Below are 27514 nucleotides of genomic sequence, written 5' to 3'. Positions count from 1 at the left end.
TCACCTGGCTATAGAGCAGTTTTTCCCCAAACAGTGGTTCTCAACCATTTTAGGCAGTGGCCCGGGACCCCCAAAATAATCATATTTGAACTGGGGACGGGACCCCCCCACCCTGACAAGCACTTGGAATTGTAGATGTTGAGGCCGGTCTCCAGTCTCTAATCTTAACCCATTGAGACCTGGAACTGTGTGATTTTTAGATTTGAGCTAAAAAGCATTATTTTACACTTTGGCTATTCAAAAATAGCAGATACACAAGCTCATAGCGCGGCACCGAGTGCTGCGCTACGAGCTTGTAGATCTGCTATTTTTGAAAAATCGTGAAAATGTGTGCAAATCTTCTGAATATATATATTTTTAAAGCGAACATTTTTAACTCAAATCTTTGCTTCTGGGGGGTCCCTGGAACAAAATATTTTAATGGGGGTCCGCGGCCAAAAGCATATCATTTTGGGGTCCTTGACATGAAAAAGATTGAGCACCACTGATATAGAAACATATGTTTTTCAGAATACTGTTGGGATTTAGGAGACATGAAGGATCACCTTCAGATCTCAATGGGTTAATCCAGTCCAACAGTTATACTCCAGTCTCTAATCTTAATGTTCATTTTCTGTGCTGTTTCGAATAGAGATATGATTGACAGCCGTTGTTGCCCACAGAGGCGTTTGTTTTCCGCGTTAGGGAAGAGGAGTTTCAATATGCTGATGATGGTGAGGAGTCATATCGCTGCTGTCTGTCAGGCAGAAACCTCGTATCTCCATATTTCAACTCTTTATGTTTTTTTCCCATATGAATGCCATACTGCAAAAGTAGTTAAAAACGCCGAATTAAAAGCTCAAAAAGTGTTGCACTACTTTATCTTCTTCTTCTTTTGGACATACAAGGTTTCCACCCGACAGCAAAAAAAGAAAAGAAAAACAGAACCTGTTCCCAGTGTGTGTGATTCTAATACACACATAAGGGAGTGACACTGACTACACCCTCAGGGTCTTGGTTTTTAGCTAGGAAAAAAGAGAAAGCATCACTTGCATAGATTTGCTAGTCAAAATAAACCGGCGTACTCACACTGTCTGACTTGTACTGAAGTGATCTCTGTCTGCGCTTCATGCAAAGCTTGTGTGTGTGTGTGTGTGTGTGTGTGTGTGTGTGTGTGTGTGTGTGTGTGTGTGTGTGTGTGTGTGTGTGTGTGCGCATGCGCGCGCACGCTCGTGACTGTGTGTATGCACATGCATGCCCGTCTGTGCTGGAAAGTGCCTTTCAGCACAGTGAGTTCCCCATAGTCCTGAATGACCTCATGTTTTGTCTTTCATTGTGCAGTATCATCATAAGAATGCTGTTATGAACAACAATGGTTGGCATTTCTTTTTGTTTATTTTCCTCAGCTGCATTGCCGTGGCTTCTCCCAGTGATACCTGGGTTCATGGCGAGACCACATAGCTCCTGTCTGAATCACACAGGATTTGACTGGCTTCTGGGCTGAATGCCGAATGCCTAGTCCTGCTACACTACAGTAATTACACCCCCAGAAACATAAAAGAGAAATGAAAGTTTCTGTTGATGTACATGGCATGGATGTGTCACATTTACCAGAACCTGTTTTCCACATTGTGTCAGAGCCCTAAATGGTCATCTATTGGCCCGCCTCACCAAGTTCCACCAATTCTACAGCATGCAACGATGGCTTTACACCTCACACACAAATCTTAGGTTTAATGTGTTGAGTTAGACATAATTCATTATTCTTGAATGGTACAGTAGAGATATATGCATGTCTTGAAAACCCTGTGTGCATGAGGTAACCCCATCGTCACAGTGATAATTGTCATACTGTGCCTCCAGGCTCCAGGCCTCTAATATAATTACTTCTTTAGAGTCGGGTGTGAATCATTCAACATGTGTTATACACGCACCTGCGACAACAGCACCAGGCTGACCAACTGAATACCCGCGCGGGAATGAATCCCTCGGCTGCAGATGAAATTATTCGGGGCAAATAAAAGGGGAGATCTAATGAAAATGTGGAACTACAGGAGGTGAAGCCATTCTCAAGCTCACAGGATCTGCAGTGGTGCAGATCATATACAGACCTATTCAGAATGGATATATAAAATGCATTATGGACCTTAACAGCACTACACACTACACACATACTGAGAAGTTAAGTTAAAGGGCCCATATGGTAGTCTCCATGAATTTTATAGCCGTCTGTCTGACACTAAGCCCCCCCCCCCATACACACACACACACACACACACACACACACACACACACACACACACACACACACACACACACACACACACACACACACACACACACACACACACACACACACACACACACACACACACCCCAAATGCACCTCCACAACAGAGAAATTGTGGTATTATGTAACTGCCTCAGAGGGCAGTGCCACTTGATCCGCTGCCTGTTGATTGGTGGTGACAATCCATATAACGTCACCTATTTGCACAGTATAGGAGCGGTCCCCTGATGGAGCTCCGCGAGGGGGATTATGCTGTCCTAGTCTGTTCTGGAGGCTCTCATGTAATGTATCCATGATGGATTAGGGCTCTGGTTAGTGTGCACAGAACAGAACAGGCACTCATGGGTAATGGGAGAAACCGCAGGCGGAAAGGCAAGCAGTGACTGCGGGGTGGGGGTGTAATTAGTGGGGTACCTGATGTATGGAGAGTCCTGGCATGCGAGGGTCACCCCAGGGGGCAGGAGGCCTCATACCTTCTTACTATACTAAAACTGAAACACCTGATCCAAGCAGTGGTGTAAAGTGACTAAGTACATTTACTCAGATTTTGAGGTATTTTTTACTTTACTGGAGTATGTCCAGTTTTCAGTACTTTTACTTCTACATCTCAGAGGCAAATATTGTATTTTACTCCATTACAATTATTTGAAAACTTTAGCTACTAGTTACTTTGTAGATTTTGATTATTATTACAAAACAAACATGATGTAACATGAACCACTTCGGCCCTATATACATTTCGGCCCCTTGAAAAAAAGCAGATCTACAAGTGATGCGATGCGACGCATTGTGAGCTTGAAGATCTGCTATTTTCAAAAGATTTTGCATAATGAGTACTTTCTGCTTTTGGTACTTAAAGTACCCAATACTTAAAGTACCAATACCTTTGTACTTTTAGTAGTAAAGTACACACACTCTGATCCAGATCCTGCTCTCTTGAGTTATTAAGAGTGAGGTGGGCTGAGACCAGGACCATCCCAGACATGATCCTAAAGACGTCTCAAAGTGCAGAGAGTGCTGTATTGGCTTTGCAGGCTGTAACCGTGCAACAGAGCTCGGCAAACAGTCTTTGTTCAGGTGTCCAATGTCTTAACACTAAACACCCAACTGATAAGGAAATGATGAGCTGTCCTGACATTATGCTTTATTGTGGGGTTAGGTCTTCCTTTTTCACATCTAGAAGTGTCAGCTTTAACCTCTGTTTTGTGTACATGGTTCAGTCTGACCATGTGTTGAACTCACAGCAAGAATGTAAGCTTAACACCTGTTGTTGTGAAGTCATTTGGACAAAAGGTGGCCCCATGGGAACAGTTGGGAAACCCCATTCTGCCATAATCTATAGCTTACTCAAGAATCATGCATGATGCGTTGTTAGGTGCTGTGACTATTTGACAGCAAATGTTATGATCGCAGAGATATCATCTTAAAACCCATCTCATTTAAAGATATACTGTAATATTGTTGGCAAGCCTAGGCCAAGCACACCTCATATTGCAGTGATATATTGCAGCATACTTGAAAATGTGTCTGTGAAATTGGTATGGCATTTGTGTTGGCCTGGTTTAGCTCGTTCCACCCTTAAGTGAAATATGGATTTGGCCATGTAGTAGTATCTAGTATCATAGTATCAAGTAAAGTAGTTTTCACAAGGCCTTGTTGTATTTCTTCTGTTTTCTTTGCTCATCATGTGTTTGCTAATGAAGTCAGGGTTGTACATTCACCCAGATAGAGCAGCAACATGTGACCACAGGGGAAGCACCAACCTATAGACTCACACCATATGGGGAAGTGTGGATGCGTAGAAGTGCTTCATATTACTAACAAGGCAAAGGGAGGGCCATTATCATTATGAATCACTACGTCGGCGTAAACTCGGTGTGTTCTCTTCAAAGGTGTGTTTGAAGTTCATCCAGTTTTATTTCCTCCTCCTCCCACTTTACATTCTGTGCCTGTTGCCATGGGTGACTGCTCACCTTTTCAAAGATAAAAAGGGGAAAAAAAAGACACGAGATGATTTTAACCTGCTCATCAAGTCAGGAGATAAAGGACTGGCTGTTATTTGGGCTCGAGGTTCACAGTCACTGTCAGAGCATAACGTTGGACTGAATGAGCCTTTCATTGTTTATGCGCTTCTGAAGATCCAGTTGCATGATGGGGTGGTGTTGTTTTTTGGACAAAGTATCCCCCCTTGTCCCCCATTAGCGGCTGCTAGGGTGATGGCCAGAGGGTCTTTTGGTATGCCTTGACCTCCTCAGGACCGTTTTTACGACCTCGGGGCTCAGTATTGTGAGAATGGAGTGGCTGGGTGTTAACCCTGCTTTGACCAAAGCACACCACAGACTTTCAGAAGAATGCGTCTCACTTTATCACACAGGAAGGCCACAAAGCAACATGTGATGATGATGACAAGGTGAAAAGACAAGGTGTCAATATTCTTTCTTCTGTGGCTTATTTAACCACTTCTAGCTGGGCATTCCCTATTTTGGCCATGTCATATAGGCGAAAATGTTCAAAAGTTTTCAAAAAAATAAAACAAAAGCTAAAGCATCAGATCTATGTTCTCATAATGCATTGCGATGCAACATGTTGCTGTGAGCTTGAAGATCGGCTATTTCTTGATATTCGTCATACGACAAAATATATAGGGATTAAGTGGTTAACACCCCAAAACCCACACCCTCTCTGCGCTATTGGTTTAATTCTTTGATCCTGATTATTTAATTATTTTAAAATGAGGCGACTCCATTCAATTGAGGCCACTGATCAAAGGCCTGACACCAGACGCGCTCCGCACAAGTATGCTGTAAGCAGAGCCAATTGGTGATGGACACCAAACACTCTGTCACAGGACTTCAGGGGGGCCCAAATAGGCCTGTATTCATCGGCCTCCACAAATCTCTGCCTGGGCATGGAGCCATATTATCTTCACTGCCCTTTCTAATGCCCTCCTGAGTCATTGACTATTGTAAGCCAAGGGGCCTGCTGTCTGCACCCCAGTTTACACAAACGAAGAAAATCTGTTTGGGATTACCATAAGGTATAAGTCCACTATGGAACCGGATCCCATTTAGTTACTTTCCCCAACTGCAATTTAAAGGCCCAAATGCAATTATGATCATTGTTTCCACTCACTGCCCAACATTTATTTCAGTCTGTGTGGAAGCTGACATTTGCTTTACTGTAATGAAATGTGATAATTACACAATTACCGATGCCAGGTTTTAGGAACTAATTAGAATGAAGAAAATGAGGGTGTACCGTACAAAAACGAGCCAATGAGCATATTCACGCGATGGTGTCCATTTTGCTTATGCGTATGAACTGTGTGTGGTGTAAAAATCGAATCACGTGCATCTCGGGATCCACATGGGAAAGGCATGTCTCCCGTGTGGATCTCGGGCTTCATGTGGGCAGCCTTTGACATGAGTAAGTAAAAAAGTAAGCCTGGCAGCGAGCTTACACAAAACATTTTGGCGCTGATCGGGTCAAGTGCTTTGCAAGATTGGCTCCAGATAAACACACACACACACACAGACTGACGCTCTTACAGACGGCTATAGCCTCCTGTTGAGCCAGCTTTACCACCGGCTTCGAATGCTATCAATGCATTGAATGGGAGATTATCACGTTTTATCAGACCATTGAATGGGCGAGTAGGTGACGAGTAGGCGATACACGGACCTACCCGCGATTTGTCAGACCATTCATTGTGCGTAATCAGGAGCTACTGACCTACTTTGGAGGCGGAGCAGTCCCCACAACAATATTTACGATTCTGTGCCTATCGGTACATAACTCCAATGGCGCTGAGTAGGCTCAGGCGAGCGTCGCACCGCTCAGGACGGCAACTCGGTCGCTTTAGCTCCCTCGGTGGTGCTTCGCGGGGCTCCAGCTCGCCTGAGACTGCGCGCCTCCGTCATGGTCCGAAACCAAAACAACCAAAACCGAAACTGAACTATTTAAGTCATCTCCGTTGGTAGGTCAGTATGTCTTGATAACACCCAATGAATGATCTGATAAATCGCGGGTAGGTAAGTAGGTCGCCTACTTCGCCCATTCAATGGTCTAATAAAAGGTGATAATGTCCCATTCAATGCATTGATAGCATCCGAATCAGGTGGCTTTACCATAAAAGAGCTAAAGGGCTGCCGGTCAATTGTCTCTGTGGAATGACCCGATTTTACTTTCTCATGTCCATTTCTGAATTTCTTTAGTACAACATAGGGTTAGGCCACATGGGAATTCTCCCATACGACACATACTTAAATCCATAATTAGATCCAATATCAAGATACAGAAAATATTCCTCTTTTTTTTGTGTCTTTCAACAGTGTAAGGGGAAGAGGATCACCCCCTCTCCTTAGTTAGTTCAGTAAATATAGACAAAGCATTGGAGAGGTATTGTGTAATTGTGAAATTAAGGAACTCTAGAGAAAATGTGACATATTGCACAACTCTAGGGTAACTAATAGTAGCCATTAAAGCACACTGTGTGCAACAAAGATTTAGTCAATACTAGTCTGACCGACAGAAGCCCTGTTGCTCTCTCCATTAAGCAGTCCATTTCTCCATCGTAAGGAGTTGGTTCATTAACTAAGCATGGCTCCAGGGTTGAATTCACACTCTGTTTGCCCTCTCCCATGACCCCACTTGCTAGTCGCTGCTGAACACACACAAATGTGGGTCGGCATGCACATATGCGTGTTCTGTTCACTGTATACACACACACACACACGCACACTCACACGCACGTGTACACACACACACACACACACACACACACACACACACACACACACACACACACACACACACACACACACAGGACAACCCAAGTGCTGTCTGGCCTCAACGGAACATGTCACACTTCCTAACTCCATCAGTCAAAGAATACACTGTAACGATCTTTACACATGACACATGATGACCCCCACCCCAACCAACCCTTCTCACACACACGCACACACACACGCACGCACGCATGCACGCACGCACGCACACACACACACACACACACACACACACACACACACACACACACACACACACACACACACACACACACACACACACACGCACACACGCACACACGCACACACACGCACACACACACACACACACACACACACGCACACACACACACACACCCCTTTTGCTGCGCTGCCTTGTCCATAACTCAGTGTCACTCCTAATCAGTGAAATAATCTGTGAAACTGATCATGAAGAAAACATTCCCTCCGTCTTCCACCAGCAGTACCAGCCCCCCGAGCCTAGCCTGTGGAGGCCCGGTCGTGCTCCGCTGACTCGCAGGGATAAATGGAGATAATGGGAGTCATATGCTGGCAGTCGGCTTCGGGCTGGCCCACAGACACGAAACATTTAGGAGGCCTCCATGTAGTCATGGGGTTGGAGAGGAGAGGAGAGGAGAGGAGAGGAGAGGAGAGGAGAGGAGAGGAGAGGAGAGGAGAGGAGAGGAGAGGAGAGGAGAGGAGAGGAAAGGAAACATAGAGATGAGATGAGAATGTGAGGTAACAGGACACTCCAGGACTGTGTATTCAATCCCTTTGTGGAAGTAGCGACTGTCTTTATCTGTGATGCCTGTCGCTCTCATCTCCTCCTTGTTGACCCAGATGCACCAGTCACCACACTGTCCCACAGAACTCAGTTTAACACCAAAGGCACACTTGGCCTGTATAGGCTTCACCCTTCGCCTTGCCCTCAACCATATTATATAAGCCTAACAACCATTACTTAACTCCAAAACTGCACATTACAAGGGCTGGAGAGGCTAGCAAGTTCTGGAAGTCCCATTAGCGCAATGTGTTGCCACGCTGCAGAACGCTGTCATTAGGCAAACAGTTGATTGGAGGATCTGAGGCCGCGTGGGTATCCTGTAATTGCCTGCTGTGCAATGTGTTTGGTGGTTGTCTAATGAAGGGGCAGACCCCACGGCCAAGGTCGCAGTTGCTATTCCTGCCCTGCGCGGGCTGAGGATCCAGCCGAATGTAGCATACACAGTAAAATAGTTGGTGTTATTGGTGTTTGCACACTCTTGAGAGTGTGCAAATGTAACCAAAAGGGTTTCATTTGTACACTCTGAGAGTTAAATTAACACGGAGGATTTAGTTGTCATTTATCTAGCGCTTTTCCTGTTCACTAAGCATACTCGGCTTGTTGTGACTGTGTGTACAAACAACATCTGCAGGGGTTGACGTTGAGAATATCTTTTGTTGTTAGTATGGGGAACCATGTATTTTTTATGCTGGCTTCTAGTCCACCATCTGTAGGTGCAGTCAACCAAGTCATCCAGTGATGAAACCTCAGCTCTCTTTATCTTGTTTTTCTGTTTGTTTAGCCATCTATTGTCATGTGATGTGAATGGTGTCTTTCCCATGGAGCTACCGTTATGCCTAACTCTATGGTCCATTTCACTGTGTTTGGATCTCCGGATGTTCTGAGAATTGTTGTTGGACATTTCAATTGTCCGTTTATGCATATTGCAGCCTGGGCGGAAATGAAGGAAATTGTCAGTAGTAGAGAATATTCTAATGTAATAAAACTAGTGAATTCAAATGTTTCTTTCTGTGTAAAACGTTATCCTAGACCGGAAGCAGTGGTCTAGTACAGTGGTTCTCAACCTTTTCAGGCAAAAAAATCATATTTGAACTGGAGAACCCCCAAAATAATCATATATGAACTGGGGACCCCCACCCTGACAAGCACTTGGAATTGTAGGCATTACATTTAGTTTGACTCGGTTCCACATATAAATATTGTGAGAATAGCAGATCTACAGAGCTTATATACTGTTTTACATACTGTACTGTACCTAAACTTGAGTGAGGGCAGGGCTGTGTTTAGACCCGTCTCTCTACTCTCCACACCCTCCAGTCAGACGCACCCACAAGTTGGAATCCTCTGTCCTCCTGCACTCGTTGTGCCTCGAGCAATGGTGTGGCATGATGGAAAAAAAGGTATTTTGGCAGCTAATGTCATGTACTGCCATGATGAGCAAAATAATGTCCTAAATATATGAGCTGGCCAAAAAGAAAACACATAGTCACACATTCCACGAACGTGTTCCTTCACTCACAGCTTCACGTCTCTGTTTGATTTAAAGAAAAGAGAGTGCAAAAAGAGAATAAAAAGAGCATCATCAAATCAAATGTACATGTGCATAAAAAGAAAAAACGTGGTGTGTTGTATACACCAACAGCATTTTTTCTTCAGTAGCTGCCACCTAACTTTGTGTAAACAACTTCACAGTATATTCTGTATACAGCAGATTAGGTACAGGTGCAGTTCAGGCATAATAGTGCAAGAAAAGGACGGATGGTTGGGGGGACTTTGAAGGATGTCTCTATACATTAATCATGTATCAATCTTCTTATTTTACAGGGAGACCGACCCTCCTCCTCCATCACCACCTCTTAACACGCGAGGCCTACTGTACATCTCTACAGATGGGAGGTCGTCAGTCTCTCATCCATTTCCCCCAACTGTGCCGTCTGCCCTTCGCCATCAACATTTAAGATGGCTCCCCATGGCCTTCTTCTGCACTGGAACAGACTGGAGCTGACCCACATGTTACCATGGTGATCATCCTCTCCAAAACCCTGGACAAGAAGAAGGGTGTCAGTGATGTAAGGTCCCTGGATGGTGAGAGACTGCTGGTAAGAGAAGCTCCTCCATTGCCTTTTGACTTTCCCCTTACAGCAAGCCGACTGATAATTATGGTTGCTGTCAGGGCTACGCACGGTGTCTCAGATGTTAAACAGTAGTCTGTAGACTCCGTAATGTGAAGAGGTCAGCAGTTACTGCCACACACTTGCACGATGTGAGTAAGCACGTCAGACCACTAGTAGGCAATAGTTGGCTAGAATCAACGTTACTGAGCCATCATTCAGGCCGGCTGTGGCTGGCGAGACCATTTTAGGCCACACGCCGCCACAGCAGAGATGTCGAATAAACCACACTGGTGCCTCTCACTCGGCCATATCCCTTGCTGTCTTTCCTGAACTCTCCTTCTCACTCTGTGTTGACCTTGAGAGCTTAATTAGACATGAGTTGTGTCTTGGCAACTTTACAATACAGGCAATTGTGGCTTTTGGCTACAATGGCCTATATTGTGGCCACGCTAGAGCTCTAGCGCAATCAAGGTCTTGTGTGTGTGTGTGTGTGTGTGTGTGTGTGTGTGTGTGTGTGTGTGTGGCCTCAATGGACTGCAGGTCGACCTAAGTGGAATAATATTTCCTCTTCACTCAGCAGTCGGTGATATAAGAAGTCTGAGGCTGGAGTGTGCTAATCCTAATTATCCTCAGTTAAAATCAGTTGAGTTAAATTGTTACGACATAATTAGAGTCTTCGTTTTGGACTCTATCTTGTCCGGTGCCCAGCGCACCGTTGTGGTGATATACTAGTGATATATACAGATACAGTGACTCAGGATTAGTTCATGACATTGTCACCCTTTGTCCAGTGTGCAGACAGCCACCACCCATTTGCAAGAAGTGAACTTTGTTCATGTGTCAACAGCCTAGAGGGATGCACAGACAAAACCCATCAAACATAAGTATTCTAGTAGGGTGGTGCTGTCGTGCATCAGAGTAGAATAAATTGAGCTTAACGCTTTGGTTCCTCATTGCATCTTTGTCTGTCCTTCCATCTGTCCATCCACAGTGTGAGCTCCACACCATGAGCAGAGGGACCACCCTCTTCTCCTGTGCTACTGTGGGTGAGTGTACGCCTCTCTCTCTCCTCTCGTGCTATCTATGTCTGCCCTCTGCCATCAGTCTCTGTTCTGTTTTAGCACTGATAGTGGCACAGATATAAGGGTAGCAAGGTCGGTGGGTCAGTGGTGTTTAAGGAGTAGTACAGCCTAGGAGCTTATAGTCTTGTTTGAAATAATTGTACGCAAGATCTGAAGGTTGTGCTGCTGGTTCAGGTGGGAACTCCAGTACCTGTGTTTTTATTCACTATTTGCCCCAATGTAATCTCACATGCTGCCCTCATGATTTCCTGATAAGCAGAACTAGTACGGTCCTCCCCTTCTATAACGGGCTCTTTGTTTATGCCCCTCTGTCACACTCTCATGTCTCCCTTTATCCCTTATTGTCACTCATCTCTCTGCCATGTGTAGGGTGCACCTGCCGCTACACAACGTTGCACGCTACCCTTGTGGGAGTCAACTGTAATTGAATGCACTGTTGCCTCTGTCAACAATTTCCCTTTGGCTCTGTCGGTGTGGCAGTAATTGTGCCCCGTGTTAAAAAGGCACGCAACTGTAAACTCAAGTGGCCGCTATCACACACTGTCATCTCATGCATGGGGGCGGTGACATCACAGGGACAAGCCTGTCTTTGCTGTCTCTATTGTTAGTACTACTGACATTAACACTACAGTATATACAGTAGCGTGTCTTGTTAGTTGAACCAGTGTTACTTTTTTTGTCTTGGCTTCTAAAGGACTGACCTTTGAAAATGCATCCATTTTCTCCTTTGCTAAGTTGTTTTCCGAACATTCTTTTTAGGTCATCACTCTAGCCCCCGTACATTGTTTGCTGGCCCGAAACAATGATTTCCACCCACCAGTGTGTGAGAGTGGGGGCCATAATTTGAGACAAACATCCCAAAGGATGGGTCTTGGATAGGGAAAAGGTATTTTTTGCCAAGTGCGTCAATAGCCTTCCGTGTTAACCTGTGTCTGGGCTTGAACAGCTATGGCAACGACGGCACTGCACTGTAGGTGTGTCGTTGCCCACAGACATATGAGAGATTCCTTCCTGGTTATGGTGAGAGTGAGGCAGCTTAATTTCTGCCATTCAAATTTAAGGCAAGTCAAGTCACATACTGGTTTACTAGTCTGTACCTAGCCCATCGAACTATAGGGAGTGCCTATAGCTAAATGTCAACCCAGTAGAATTCTGATCATAAAACAGCATTCAAACGGGAGTGGAAAGTCTAGAAAAAGTATGGAAATTGTCTACCTTTTAACTATTCTATTATAGTACCTGATGTTCTGCAAGAATTCATTTTCATAAAAGTGTTTTGCAATGAACCCGGTTTTATTCATCACATGAGTTTCACTTCCCTCATGATGTCAGATTGTTGTTTGTTTTAAACCCTGCTTCAGTTACAAGGTTAACTACCTTAAATCACCTGTACTGGGTGTTCTAAGGTAAATATCTCTCTTCTGTTGTGTCAAGATTATGTTCTCTGTCTTCACTATCTTCCGTCACATGGACCTACATCTGTGACTGTGCTGCCATTTTCCCTTCTGGCCTTTGTGTGTAACTGTGTATACCTACACTGTAAAATCCTGACCCTTATGGAGCCATGGGGTCCATTTGGTTTAATTTGCAGACTCAGAATTAAATGAATACTCAGACTTTTACTGTGTACACGTTGAACTTTTTCCAGTTCCCTAGTACTGTAGCTATTATTGTTTCTCATGCCTCACACAATGCTGGTTACAGACAGACAAACATTATAGACCAGTGGTTTTCAAACTTGTTGTGCCCAAGGCACACTAAAGGGCAAGTCAAAATCTCAAGCCACCTGTATTCATATCTGTGAAAAAAGAACCTTTATAACACATAAGCATTTTATTGCTCTGTAATTGTTTGTTTTGATTTACTAATGCCAAATACAAAGTTTTGATTTGTTTTAGGGTGCGCTATATCATTTGCCTCTGTATTGGTACAGTCTGTGCTGATACAGTAAATAAAACAATCATTCATAACTTTTTGTATAGCCATGTATATTGCAATAATAATGTGTGGTTGTCACAAAATCCTGTGCCTCGGCTCATCATTTGGAATTGGGAATCACTGTTTTAGACATGCTGAAAGTAATGTTGTTTAGGTTCCTGTGATAGAGCGTAATAGGGGGGTTGTTGTAGTATGCCACAGCAGACTCAGATTGGTTACTAATATGCTGTGTTCATTCATGGATGTTGCAGAGGCAGATAGGTGGCTGGACCTGCGGCGTGGACCTTCTTGCCAGTCTGGTCCTAGTCTGGAGAGCCTGTGGGATGTCCTGCCCGAGCCGTGCCACCAGAGCAACCACGACTGGGGCAGAGAGGCTGGCAGCGCCATCTCTAGCCTGATCCAAGACCTCACCCTCGGGGACGGTAAGCAGGGCGGCCCCCTTTCCCGCGACGTAAACGCCAACCCCACACCTGCGGCGCCTCCTAGCAAACGTCAGTGTCGGTCTCTGTCGTTCTCCGATGAGTTTGGCGGGTGCCGCTCGTCACCATGGAGGCCCCAGGGGTCCCGCGTGTGGACAACGGTGGAGAAAAGGAGGTGCCACAGCGGGGGGAGTGTCCGAGGAGGGGGCATGGCGTTTTCAGGCGGCCATTTCCCGGCTATGCAGCGTAGTTCCAGCTTCAGCCTGCCCTCACGCTCCAGCAACCCCACAGATGGAGCCCTGGAACTGCCGTGCTTCACCCAGCGCCTGCCGTCGCATCCCCTGTTCACTGCCTCCACCGTCTCCCCCACCTCGCCTCCCGCACTCCACTTCCACCACCAGCAGCACCACCATTCCCTTCGATCTCTCTCCCTCTCCCATGAGCAAATCAGCCTGCTTGAGCTCCACAGAGAGGAGGCGTCCGAGGCCAGCTCCCCAGACTCCACTCCGGAGCTGGGGAGGCGAGCTGGGCAGATCGCCGTCGGCACTGGGGGTCTGTCCCGAAGCCGGTCACAGCCCTGCGTGTTGAATGACAAGAAGATCGGCATGAAGCGCAGGAGACCAGAGGATGCCCAGGAGCAACGGCCTTCCCTGGACCTCGCTAAGATGACTCAGGTTAGTATGGAAATACAGACACAGTTGAGTTCCTAAGCACGAGGCATGATTGGACATGATCTTGATGTGTGGTAACTCATCTGGTTTTGTGGAGTTTGGTATCATTTCCTTGCGTTGATTAAATGTAAATCAGCCATCAGCTTAGCTCTAATACCCATATAATGCCTCAGAGTGTACTCCAACGCATTGGGTAGCCTGGGCCAAAGCATAATTACTGAGACAAACACCTCTCTGTTCTTAGTCGCAGGGGAAAGTTCAAGAGCTCTTCAAACACAACTTGTCCACCCCCCCCCCTCACTCAGCATCTGATCAGGGATCAGGATTAAATCATGCTGAATTAGGTTTTCTGGGTCGTCAGGTCTGAGGCTTCGCCGCTAAGTGTTGTCGGACCTCCCTCTTCGGGTTTGCAAAGTGGCACTTGCTAAAGGAGCATTCCTCGTGGTCGGTCACGCTGCTTTGCTCCACGCTCTAGCAAGCCCAGCTCCGGTTATCATTTCATTTACTCTGTTGGGTAAACAGGCCCATCCAAAGGTTGAAGCCCTTGCTGGTCACTTTGTCCCCCCCCCTCCCCTTTCTATTGCTCTTCCTCCTTCCTGAAACATGTTTCTAATATCAGTTTAGCCAGCCAGAGATGATTAATAGCAGGGGGATATTTGGATGCGAAGGCTTATATTTGTAGTTTGTTCTGTCACAAGGTCAGGGGAAATCGTGGCAGACATGGGATTCTATAAATAGATACTAGATAGTTTACTCCAAGTCACTGCTAGAACCTCACTAGACACTCTAGCGATTAAGACACCAAGTCTCTGTAACCACATGTAGTCCTACTGGCCTGGCCTCAAATCCCATCAGGATCTCATCTGTTGCGTGTCTTCAATCCAACTCAGCCTTTCCTCACAATGGAGGAAAGGTGCTCAAAAAGAGGAGGATTTCCCTTCCCTTTTAAAAAAGTACCATCAATTTCTCCCTCTCCCCTCCCTTCCTTTTCCAAAATAATTGTGTTCCCAGTCAGTCACCCTCAGGTTCTAGCCAGGGTTGGATCAAGTTCAACAAGGCTTTGGTAATGGAGCCTAGCGAGCACACACACACACACACACACACACACACACACACACACACACACACACACACACACACACACACACACACACACACACACACACACACACACACACACACACACACACACACACACACACACACTCTCGCGGGATGCACACAAGTGTGACCACACAGAATACGAGCACATTTACTATAAACACATGCATACTCATGCATTTCACAAATACACACTAAGAAAGTTCTGCCTTTCTCTTTGAATGAAATAGCACACCTCTCCAGGCTATTAGTATGGCTTCTAGACTAGGTATCTGGTCTCAGTAATAAACATACTAAGTCATTTTTATTTAGTGTTATGATTCTTGTACTGGGCCCGAATTGCTCGATTGTGTGTGCTGTTGCCGGAGGGCGTCAGGTGGTGCAGGTTGGATCAGTTGTTGTAAACCACTTCACACGGATGAAACCAGATACACATCTAACACAGCCTTTACATGCTCATTCTCTTGCACACCGTGTACGATGAAAACTTTCCTCAGTAGATCCCTCTGTGTCTCGCTTTGTCTTAACAGCCTCTCTTTCACACACGCACGCACGCAGGCACGCATGCACACGCACTCACACACTCACAAATTTTCCACTTTACCTGGCTATAACTATTTTATCTTACTGATTACCAGGCCAGATCAGAGTCCAGAGAGAGGAAATTAATCACCACCAACATTACCACTCGTGTGTGTCTGAACAAGCAGGGTCATGCTACACCACCCTGAAAAACAATGTACGGTGGCCAGTATTTATATACACACACACACACACACACACACACAATAGAAGTGCCTGTGCAAGACTCCAGTTGTTGTCTTGTCGGTTGATGAACAACAAAGTGGTTGTTCGGGCAGTATCATTCAGAACGCTAGCAGAAGCTGGCGAAGTGTGTGGAAATGAGAGTGATAATGTGGAAACGTGGGGCTGCTTACTTACAACCTGCGCCTGTCCGACTGCAGACAGGCACACAAGAATTACAGTCAAGCATGGGAGCAGATGAGATTTTTTTTACTGCCTCTTGTGGGAATTCTTTCCATGAATTGTGGGGGGATTTTTCGCCACCCCACCAACCCCCTCTCACGTTTCTGGTGTTCAACGTTGTTTAACTTAACCATCTTGCTCAAATCATGGGGGATTGATTTAATAAACATGATGGTATGTTTGAGTATGTTATAGAATCTGGACTTATGCGTCCTTCTTCATGGTGTATATTCAAAGGTTATGGCTTTTTCAATGTGAGAAACTGAGAATTGACATGCTGACATACTGGACTAAAGCCAGTCATGTTATCATTATTACACAGCATTTTCTTACACCCATTACACCCATACACATTTCTGAATAAACATCTGCAAATTGAGACGTATCGAAAAAGCTAACCTAACCGAGGATTTTGTATTACTATGTATTGTGTAGTAAGTAGGCTGTAGTACAGTCTATCAACAGCTCTGGCTGTGGGCAGGTCAGTGGTGTGTAAACAGTCAGTGGAACATCATGTAGTTTGGCCCGTAGTCTTGTTCGACCACACCACTGAGGCCGGGTGTGAATTCTGAGGATGCATGCCATGCTAATGGACCATAGCGTAGCCACCGTAGGGATTTGAGAGTGCCTGCCACTAGAATTCTTCAAATATCCTCCCCGTCAGTCAAGTTCATCTGTCCACTCCTCTTTCCATCCCTACATATTAACATGCCATGTATTTGGCTAGCCTCCTGACTCGGTCGGCCCTTGTCTGTTTGTCTTGAAATAGTAGGTCTGTCATTTGTGGAATGTAATCTTTCGCAGTCTGACTCTGGGTCACCAGCTAAATCAGGGGTGTCAAACGCATTTTAGGTTGTGGGCCGGATTGGGCAAAACGTGACTTTGTGTGGGTCGGATAATTTTGTCTGTGTGTGCTTTTGTTCATTCACCCAATACTGAAAGGCTTGAATACCGTCTTATAGGCGTGTGACTTCTACAGGTTTAAACACTAAATGTTAACATATCAAATATTTGTGTTGTTTTAGCTTTTTATCCCCATTTCTCCCCAATTTAGTTGTAATGCCAATTAATTCCTCTCCACACACATTTCTGTGTGTTGTCACTGCTGTTGTATCCTACTGGCTCACCTACCAGTGAGGAGCCCCCACCGGGAGGACATAGAGCCTCCGTCCTACTCCTCCCACCCAACATTCCCTGCTGACAGGTGCCTCCTCATTACGTGCAATGACAAATATCACCCTCCCTGCCCGGCTTCCCTCCCATGAACACGGACCAGACGCTCGACGAAGCCGGATGCGCCGCGTTGGATTCGAACCACCAGACTCCGCAGTGGTGGGAATGTTCTTTACCACTGCACCACCCGAATCGCCCTCCTTCACGTTTGAATTATTGAGTTCCCGCCGTGTAAACGCTTTGGGATTTTGGCCAGCTTTGTACAGGTGTCATAGTATTCGATCACAACACACACAGCGTGATGGGTAACATTCTTAGGACCGATGTCAGGTCTACAGTATGATTATAGGCTACTTCTTATTCTATTAGCATGTCATACTTTGTCAGGCGTGTACAGACGCTTTCTGCCTGTAGTGTCCAAGCATCCAACGGCCTTTCATGGCGTATATCTATGGTGCACCGTGCGTTCTATGACACAGCAAGTGCAATTATTTAGCCTCCAAATTATTGTCCGCACATTAACCACTTTCAACCCGGCGTCCCTATCTTGGGCATGTCATTTGTGAGCTTGTAGATTGGCTATTTTTGGGAAAGATATTTGGTGTAGAGTGAAAAAAAGACCAAGAACTCAGGTCTGTTTTACTAAGTAGAGTAGAGGGTTTAAGTGGCTAAGAAGAGGCAAAGCTGTAAGATGAAAAGTGGGTATTATGCTGTATGTGTGGGGTGGCCGGGTGGGAGGCTGGCACACAGTCTTGTCTATTAATATCTATTTGTTGGCCACCGTTCAAACTCGTGCAAATTGACTTCCCTCCCTTCCTCCCTCTCTCCTCTGCTACGCATCGTTCGTCTGTCTCTCTGTCTGATCTGCGTCTCATTCCATTCCTGGGATGGCAGACATGGTGATCATAGCTGAGCGACAAGCAACACCTACTAGGTGGGTGTGCGAGTGTTTCAAGGTGCTGTTGAGACATGCCACGAATTGAGCATGCGCGCACACACACACACACACACACACACACACACACACACACACACACACACACACACACACACACACACACACACACACACACACACACACACACACACACGCACGCACGCACGCACACACACACACACACACACACACACACACACACACACACACACACACACACACACACACTTGTGTTTGTGTGCCTATCATGCAACTTTAATTAATTGATAATGCTGTAAGTACGAAATGGGTCTTGGGACAATACATGAAAACAAAAATGTATTGATTGATTGATTGACTGATTCTGTGTATTCATTCATTCATTCTCTCGCACGCACGCACGCACGCGCACACACACACACACACACACACACACACACACACACACACACACACACACACACACACACACACACACACACACACACACACACACACACACACACACACACACACACACACACACACACACACACACACACACAGAATGGATGCACCACTTTGCATCCCCTTTCCCCTGGTAAAACACTCCCCCCCCCCCCTGAATGATCTTACGTGCATGCGTGCGAGCATAGACACAGTATCTTATCTGCCCGGCATTCTTGCTGGAGTAGACTGGATACTTGCAACACAGATATAGACATGTAGCCATGCGTGTACAAAAGGCAGGACATTTACGCACACGTCGATAATTAATGTGGAGTCAGTCTGGGAATTGTGTAGGTGTTGTTGCCTTGCTGTGTTAGGTTCTACTCCCCCTTTTCTGTCTCAGTGTTTGTTCGCTCTAGAAGGTCCCTCTTGTCTTCCTCAATCGTCGCCGGATGTTGTTCATCGGACCTCACTTCTTCATGGAGATAGCGAAAAGAAAATATGTATGTGCACGTGTTTGTGTGCGTCGCACATACGCTACCGCATGCATCTGTTGAACTGTGTGCCCGTGTTTGCCAGCATGCGTGTCTACCAGTCTGTGCATGTCCATATGCGCCTGAGGCTGTGCCTGTATGTTTATTTGTGTGCGAGCATGTGTATTTGCGTGTTTGTTTTGGTGTGTGCCTGTGTGTGTTACTATAAGCATGTCAGTGGTTCTGAGACATACAGCAGAACCTTCACCAGTGTGCTAGCAGCACACAACAAAACCAGCAGTGTTCATTTAGCTCACGGGAGCTACAGTAAATGAACACTGGCGATTTTGCCATGCAGGGGGGCTGATCCCAGTTTTTGGCCTTGTCCTCCATTATCAAGGGGACATTTCCTCTAATCTCGTCACGGCCTTCAGTGGCCCTGTTTGTCTGCACCACGCCAGTGGCTCCATCTGTCCAATTCAAATGTTTCCCCACTGGAATCCAAATTGGAACAAAATATTCCTCTAATAAAGTTGTTCTTTGTCTCCAGCGTCAGAGTTGGTGCGTGATCCGAATGATTAGATTAAGTATTTGTTCTCGATAATTAATAATCTGAAATGTATTAGATTTACTAAATAGCCAACTCAACCCCCGGGGGGTTGGCCTGAACAGCATGGAGTGTGTGTGTGTGTGTGTGTGTGTGTGTGTGTGTGTGTGTGTGTGTGTGTGTGTGTGTGTGTGTGTGTGTGTGTGTGTGTGTGTGTGTGTGTGTCGGGGCTGGGCGGGGGTATGCTCAAATAAACAAAAGAAAGGCAAAGCTTCGGGTAAACTGCAGTGAGCTAAAACACTAAAACCCCTCCCCAATCCCGGTCTTAGCCCTAGAGGATTTAATAGGAAGCATATTGTGGAGAAGCCGCCTCTTCCTCTTTCCCCCACTCTCTCTCCCTACCCCCCACCCCCTCTCTCTCTCTCTGGTCTCCTTCTCCTGTGATAATTAGTAGTGAGGTACTACAGAGGATTGAAGAAAGAGAGAGTGAGAGAGAAAGGCCTAAAGAAATCCCCTTTTCCACTCCATTGGGGTAACTACAGTGAAGCCTCCATGGCTCCCAGCTCTCACATGATCACCTCAAATAGTTACACCGGAGCCGGACTCAAGATGAAACCTTTCTGAGGTCCGCCCGTCCCCCTCCCCCTGTATCAATCAGCTTAGTACACTTAAAGATAATCCAGTCAAAGCGAGCAAACCTATAGCTCAGAAAAAAGAAAAAAAAATCACGTATTGTCTCTTTCAAGCAGACTTGCACTGGAATCTGGTGCAGAAAAGAAGAGAAAAGCCGTAAACAGGACACTGTGGAATCGGAGACTCCCTGTGCGTTGTAACAGGAAAAGCGATGGCCCGCTAACGGCCGCTGGGTGACACATTGTGAGCTTGTAGATCAGCTATTTTCGGCACCGGAGCGCAACTAAGTGTAATGATAATCAAGCTTTACGGAGCATCAGAGGTGTCTGTCACACTGGGCTTGGGGTTCCATTGATAGGACCTCATCTTTATTCACCTCCATGCCTCCAACATCTGCTGCCGGGGCTGCCTACCGCTCCTGGGGATCATTAACCCCTTCACTCCCCCCATGGAGACGACTCCAGGGAAACAATGACAAAACAATGGCAAAACAATGACAATGCAAACGTACACGGAGGAGGAAAGAAAACGCATTTTCAACATGTTTGAGCGTTGTGATCAAGAGTGTTGTTTTAGTGATGTGAGGTAGAGTGGGTGGTGAAGTTGTGTTTTGTGTTTTTATACTGGCTGTCTGTGTCTGGGGTGGAGAGGTAATTGAGGTCAAGGTCAAGTGTTAACGACCTACGACCAAGCACAATGAGTTACAAACACACGTACGCGCACACGCACACGCACACGCACACACACACACACACACACACACACACACACACACACACACACACACACACACACACACACACACACACATGCCATTTCAATGACTATTCACACCTTCTCTAATATACACGTTGAAATTTGAGCAAGCTTTTGCACGTTCCTTAGTGTGACCCACACACACATGTGAGTGCACACAGACACCCATAGACACACATATACACACATACAGTACACGCATGCGCGCACACACACACACACACACACACACACACACACACACACACACACACACACACACACACACACACACACACACACACACACACACACACACACACACACACACACACACACACACACACACACACACAGTTCATACACCGAGTAAACCTAGAGCTGGAAAGTTGTCTTTGCAGTTGATAGCCTCTTTTTGTTTGTACCTTTTTTTACATCCCCCACCCTACCCCCACTGGACGATATAAACAATATTATCACGGTAGCAGTGAATAACAATGACTTGAGCCAAAAATACCTCCTACGAGGTTGGGTTCCATCTGAAGCCATGTGTGTTACAGAATCTTTCCCTTGGGTGTTGGGCGACACAGAAAGAAAGGAATAGGTAGTAGAGAGGAACGGGATACCTTTGTATTTTGTAACTGACCTCAGTCTGTATAGTGTATCTCCACAAGCTCTGCCTCTCGCACAATGTGCATTTACACGTGTTTCTGTGGATATTGGGTTTTTGTGTGTATTTGTGCGCATGTGCGTCAGTGCCTACTACACTCCCGTCACTACAGCGGAGGGAGAACTTGGTTCCGCACAGCGAAACCCAAGCGCACGATCCCACATACCGCACGACCCTGAGGTCAGGTTTCTTCCAAAAGCTGTCTTAGCTCCGTCTTCATTAAGCCCGATTTATACTTCATGTCGCTGGCTGAAAATAGCCCATCTACAATCCATGATGCATTCTGAGCTTGTAGATCTGCTATTTTCATTTTGCCACACCGTCGCACGATGGACCATAAATTAGGCATTAGAATGGGGGACATTTAATAACCTTGAGGTGAACTAACCATTATTAACAAATTGTGTTCCGGACTTTTACTTGTAACACAGTACTTCAACATTGCAGTATTGATACTCTTACTTAAGTAAAACATTTGAGTACTTTTTCCACCACTGCTTATATTCACATTCTATAATAAAATACTGGTTCATTCTATTGGTGAGTTATCTGACTGAACTGTGTTTCTTCTCTCAAACAGAAACTTCAGACCTTTCAGAGCCTGAGCTACCAATCAAGACTGCCTCCTCCCTCCCTCTGGAGCACCGGCCAATTAGAGTCAGACTTCACCTCCGCACCCGACTTGCGATTGGATCCTCGGCAGGAAATTAAGCGAGACGAGGAGGAGGAGGACTCCTCCTTTGAGGAGCTGGACAGCGACTCGGCGTGCAGCATGGACTCGAGGGCTGGGTCCCCTGCGGTGGGCGGAGTGGACGCCGACAAACGCACCCTCTGGAAGGGTGACTGTGGGACGCGGAGGGACATTTTCCAGCTGGGCGGAGAGCTGGACCTCGACCAGATCGAGAGGAATTGAACAGTTTATGTTGGGGACTTAAAAAAGGGACTTGAGAATGTTTTCAGGAAACTGAGGTACATCACATGACAGGAGTGTCTGAAAACAACAACTGTGTGTGTGTGTGTGTGTGTGTGTGTGTGTGTGTGTGTGTGTGTGTGTGTGTGTGTGTGTGTGTGTGACTGTGTGTGACTGTGTGTGTGTGTGTGTGTGTGTGTGTGTGTGTGTGTGTGTGTGTGTGTGTGTGTGTGTGTGTGTGTGTGTGTGTGTGTGTGTGCGTGCGTGCGTGCGCGTGCGGGGGTATGACCAAAAGGATGGAAGCACAGACTGAAGGAAGGAGAAAATGTTATGGAAACGTTGAAAGGGACTGCTGTTGGGAATGACAACAAGGAAAGTGACGTACGATGTGAGTTAAGGACAAAGTATGTTGGACGTGGGACTGGGATGTATAAACCTCTTTGGATTATGTCTTAATGACACACAGTTGCCTTGAACAGTCTCATTGTTTGTCTGAATCAAAGAGCGGAGGAGGGCTTCGCTAGCTTTCATTTTGGTAGTTGGCTTAACTCAGGAGAGGGGAAACCAAGGGATATAGTCTTAACAAGAGAACCTCAAAACCCCCCTCTCTCTTTTCAGCCCTGAGGACCTTTCCAAAGTCAACTAACCTTTGGGGTCATAGTACTGTAGCAGTAGCTGTAGCTGGGCAGTTCTATATTTGGCCCAAGTTTGTGTTTCTTTGTTTGTTTTTTGTTTGTGTGAAAGAGAGGACATGAAGGACGGGGAGAGACAGAGGGGTAAGCGATGGTAAAGAGTCAGCGCATTCTCACAGAGCACCCCCTTGACCCTGGTATTCATGTTGTGTGCAAGCGAGAAGAGATGCTGACACTGCGTTGCTGAATTTAAATAAGCTTTAAGATTTTGGATAATGACCCACAATGCCTTCTGTTGGACACTTGGCTCTCTTACTTCATTCACCTCAGAAAATCTAGCCTGAACTGAAGCCAACCTTTTCTGACCTTTCTCTAGTTTCTTAATATGCAAACAAAATGTATATTTTGAATAAACACTGAATCTCAAGTTTTCAGTTCTAATATCAATGTATATTTTTCTATGTGTTTTTTATTACCTTTTTGTGAAGGAGCAAGAAAACAAGGCCTTTCTGTCAACAGAATAGACATGAAATAAATGTGTAAACTCCAGACTCTTGTCTTGTTTTGTTTTAGCATAGCTAATTAACATTTGGCAGTCCTCAGGGAAAGCTTTTATGCCTTTAATCACAACATAATGATGGCAGAAAATACATGACACATCAAAAGCGTGAATAAGTGAAGTTTCCAGATGCTCTTGGGCTGTTTTGCAATACACTCTCAAGTCAAGTCACATTAGAGAGGCAATTCACAGGAGCTTACTCGTTCAACGGTCAATTGTGTCCAATAGCCCCTAGATGTTTTTTTATGTGCCTTGACTGTTTACTAAACTGAAAATTCGCATTTAACTGTAAGAGTTGCTATGCAATCTATTTATTTCGCTCTATGGATACAGCCAGTTAGGTAAACATCCCCGTGCTTCGTGATTCTTTTACATCTCCCAACGGCACCAAACAAAATAGCAGGAAGTCTAGTCGTGGAATATCCCCAGCCCATAGCCATGATGACCTTCTAGTGAGACTAAAAGGATGTGATGTCAGAAGTATTTTGTCCTGGATCCTGGACAACAGCAGGCAGACAGACGACATATCCCCTCTATTCCTCTCGGGGATATCCTATCATGTGTCTGCCCAAGTCGCTGTGACAAGTACTGTACTGTAACCATCTGCAGTTGCTAGACAACCAGTTATTATATAGAATAACTAGACATCTAGTTATAGTCTACTGTAGACTACTAGTAATATTCTGATGTAGACTACTAGTTATAGTTGACTGTAGACTACTAGTAATATTATGCTGTAGACTCCTTGTTATAGTCTAGTAGCCTATATATTGCCTTTGCCCTGTACACTAGCAAGTTCTTGCAAGCAGACTAAAGACTACACCTACTCCTAGCTAGAAATTAATAGCAGACTACTACAGACTGCGGGATCTTGGTTAAGGGTTTGATTGTGAGCTTGTAGTTAGGCTATTTTCGATGTGCGACATCGGCACACCACTAAATATAAATCCGGCTTTATAGTCCACATTGTCATGATTACTTGCCTCAGAGGAAGCTGACTGCTGAAATGAAGTGATAGAACAGATTGTTTTTCCATCATGGGTAGAAGAGTGTTTACCTCCAAAACAGGATGTTCCAACCAGCCGTGGCCTTTCCTTTAAATCGTAGCCTTGAAGGAAGGTGATATCTCAACCCTGAGGTGTTAGCTTACACGGGCACACATACAGTAAGACACAAGTTTACTCTTGTTTAAAGGCCTTGAAATAGACACTAGACTGTGCCTTATTGGTATAAACACAAAACCAGTCCTGGAAATACTGTATTTTGGGCTGCCTCTCTCCTTGCCCTTTCCAATGAGAGGGAGTCTCTGTCTTTTTCTAGATGTCAGAATAAGAGAAGCATGTTGGAGTTGGAGCCTCCATGTCCTGCCACTTCAGTGCCATTAAAGACTGGAATGGCTGCTCTCCCGGATAATTGCTGCACTTTTCTCTCTTCTTCTTCTTGTTATTGTATTTGGGGTCTATGAATGAAAACAACCAAAACAAACAGATCTAGTTTGATCAATAAAAAGAGAGGTTTTTTTTAGGGAATGAAAGGGACAAGGGAGAAACAGCTGAACACTGATCACAGAGAAATAGAAAGGCTCAGACCATCTGTTAACAGCTCTCTTCTCTAACTGGACACAAAAAGCTCGGAACAACATCAAGTTGCCCACTACACGCAGAGGTCACACACACACACACACACACACACACACACACACACACACACACACAGCTTCCTCTCTGGCAGGATGTGGCAAACTGAGTGGGAACAAGAGTTAAAATCTAAGGTAAATCAAACACTTTCCTACTCAAAACGGGTGCCCCTGCACTATAAATAGGGGGCATTGTAGTCGAGGCTGGCGAAAGTAGACATTGGCGTGACAGAGTGTGGAAGGGACGCACTACAAAACACACTACAGCATCCTCACTGTGTGGCCTCGATTACATGCGAGAGAGAGAAAAAAACAGGCTCCTGTTCCACAGAAAGTAGTGATTTTACACAGTCAGCAAAAGTCTTTAGCTCCTTTTTAAGAGCATCAGAGCAGCTGTATACCGTCTGTGACATTTTTATCCGCCTTTTAATGAGCCCTGTAACAGGCGTCAGTTTACAGATAGTCGTTTTGCTACTGAACACTAGCTTGAGTGGGAATCATTGATTTTTGCTTTAGTTTGGACCAGAGCTGTGGGAGGAAAGGATCAAATGTCAAGTATACCAAAGCTCATATGCCATTAGCATGGGCTCTGATTCACTGAATATAATTGTGTTTTGTCGTGTTGCTTTTACATTACAGTATGCGGGTTGCACTCATCATCTTGTCCAGGCCAGCTGGGTTTGTGTGTGTGTGTGTGTGTGTGTGTGTGTGTGTGTGTGTGTGTGTGTGTGTGTGTGTGTGTGTGTGTGTGTGTGTGTGTGTGTGTGTGTGTGTGTGTGTGTGGCTGTGCTAGCAGACACCTATCTCAGTTGGACAGGTGGCTGCAGTGTCACATGTCACTGATTGACTAGCTGTTCACTCAAAGGTCAATGGGATCGACCGGTGCAGCTCAGCACTCTGTCACCGTGGTTTCTGCTAATCTCTCCACCTCTCTGCTTAATTGACCATATTCACACAGTAGCCATTTTGCTCAGACATAATACACGGGAGGTGGGAAACCCCACCACCACATATATGATGTCATAGCAAAATGGCAGCCATATGAATATGGTCCATTTCATTTTCTTAATGAATTTTTATGATGTACTATGGATGGACCCATCGGCCCCAAAGTGCGAACCGAAATTGCCAATCTACAGTACAGGCTCACAATGTGTTGTCTTTGCTTAGTACGTAGGCAAAGAGCAGCTGAGGTACTCAACCTTTCTAGCCTGGTAAACCCTCCCTCCGGAAATCTCATTTCAATTCGATTTCAGAAAGGAGTCTGGTCTGAAACGCCTTTCTCCAATAATCGCTCTGCTCGCCGAGCCGACGAGCCTATCAGCGTCGTCGCTCATTGTTCTGTGATTGACAGCGACAGTTGGCCAATCAGGTGGCGAGTTCGAGTGAGCCCGAATGAACCCGAGTGCAGCCTGAGAGCCGCCGAAAAAAGACGAACGGCAGCCATTGTTGTTTGTGCGAGTGCTCGGGGAGTGCCTTCACTTCTTACTTTCAGTTTTATAACGCTTTCAAACTTCTTTTTTGAGGCACGGAATTTACTTATAAGATATCGTTTGGATAGAATTTAGTTGTTTAACTTCATATATGTGGTCAATTAATCATGACAGAGCCTATTTAAAAATATAAATTTAGAGAACCGGCAGGGGCGGGGAGTGACACGCATGTATCCCAATAAGGCAACCTATTTTCGGCATGGCCGTCCCAAAAGTCCCGTTGCGTCACATAGTCTGGAGCTCGTCAAATTGAACTGCTCATTGGCTGAAGGGGAAAAACGATCATTGGTTGAAGGGGTTGTCAGTCAACGGTATTACTCCCGCCCAACTCCAGCCCACAGCGATTATTGCAGAAAGGCGTTTCAGACCAGACTCCTTTCTGAAATCGAATTGAAATGAGATTTCCGGAGGGAGGGTTTACCAGGCTACAACCTTTCAGGAATCAAGAAAAATGGGCTTCTATAAATTGATGGCCGTGTATTGAAATTACACAAAGGGTTTTGACTTAGTTCAATGCATTCTAGCGCCATCATACTTACTCAAGATATGAAGT

The 27514-nt window shown here is 45.5% G+C and overlaps 1 protein-coding gene across 1 annotated transcript; it reads left to right on the top strand.

Annotated features, from left to right (window-relative positions):
* The first annotated feature begins 9807 nt into the window (after positions 1 to 9807).
* On the top strand, positions 9808 to 23822 carry LOC311059316 (protein FAM53B-like). The gene is made up of 4 exons (XM_084077122.1): positions 9808 to 9942; positions 10949 to 11003; positions 13229 to 14070; positions 22312 to 23822. Exons 1-4 carry the CDS (start codon positions 9862 to 9864, stop codon positions 22642 to 22644), a joined length of 1311 nt encoding a protein of 436 aa, XP_083933248.1. The 5' UTR covers positions 9808 to 9861; the 3' UTR covers positions 22645 to 23822.
* The last annotated feature ends 3692 nt before the right edge of the window (positions 23823 to 27514 follow it).

This window comes from Gymnoscopelus microlampas (assembly GCF_963454915.1).
Source record: "Gymnoscopelus microlampas genome assembly, chromosome: 13".
Taxonomy (NCBI): Eukaryota; Metazoa; Chordata; class Actinopteri; order Myctophiformes; family Myctophidae; genus Gymnoscopelus; species Gymnoscopelus microlampas.
The sequence above is the reverse complement of the archived record's forward strand: the minus strand, read 5'-3'. Positions and strand labels throughout refer to the sequence as shown.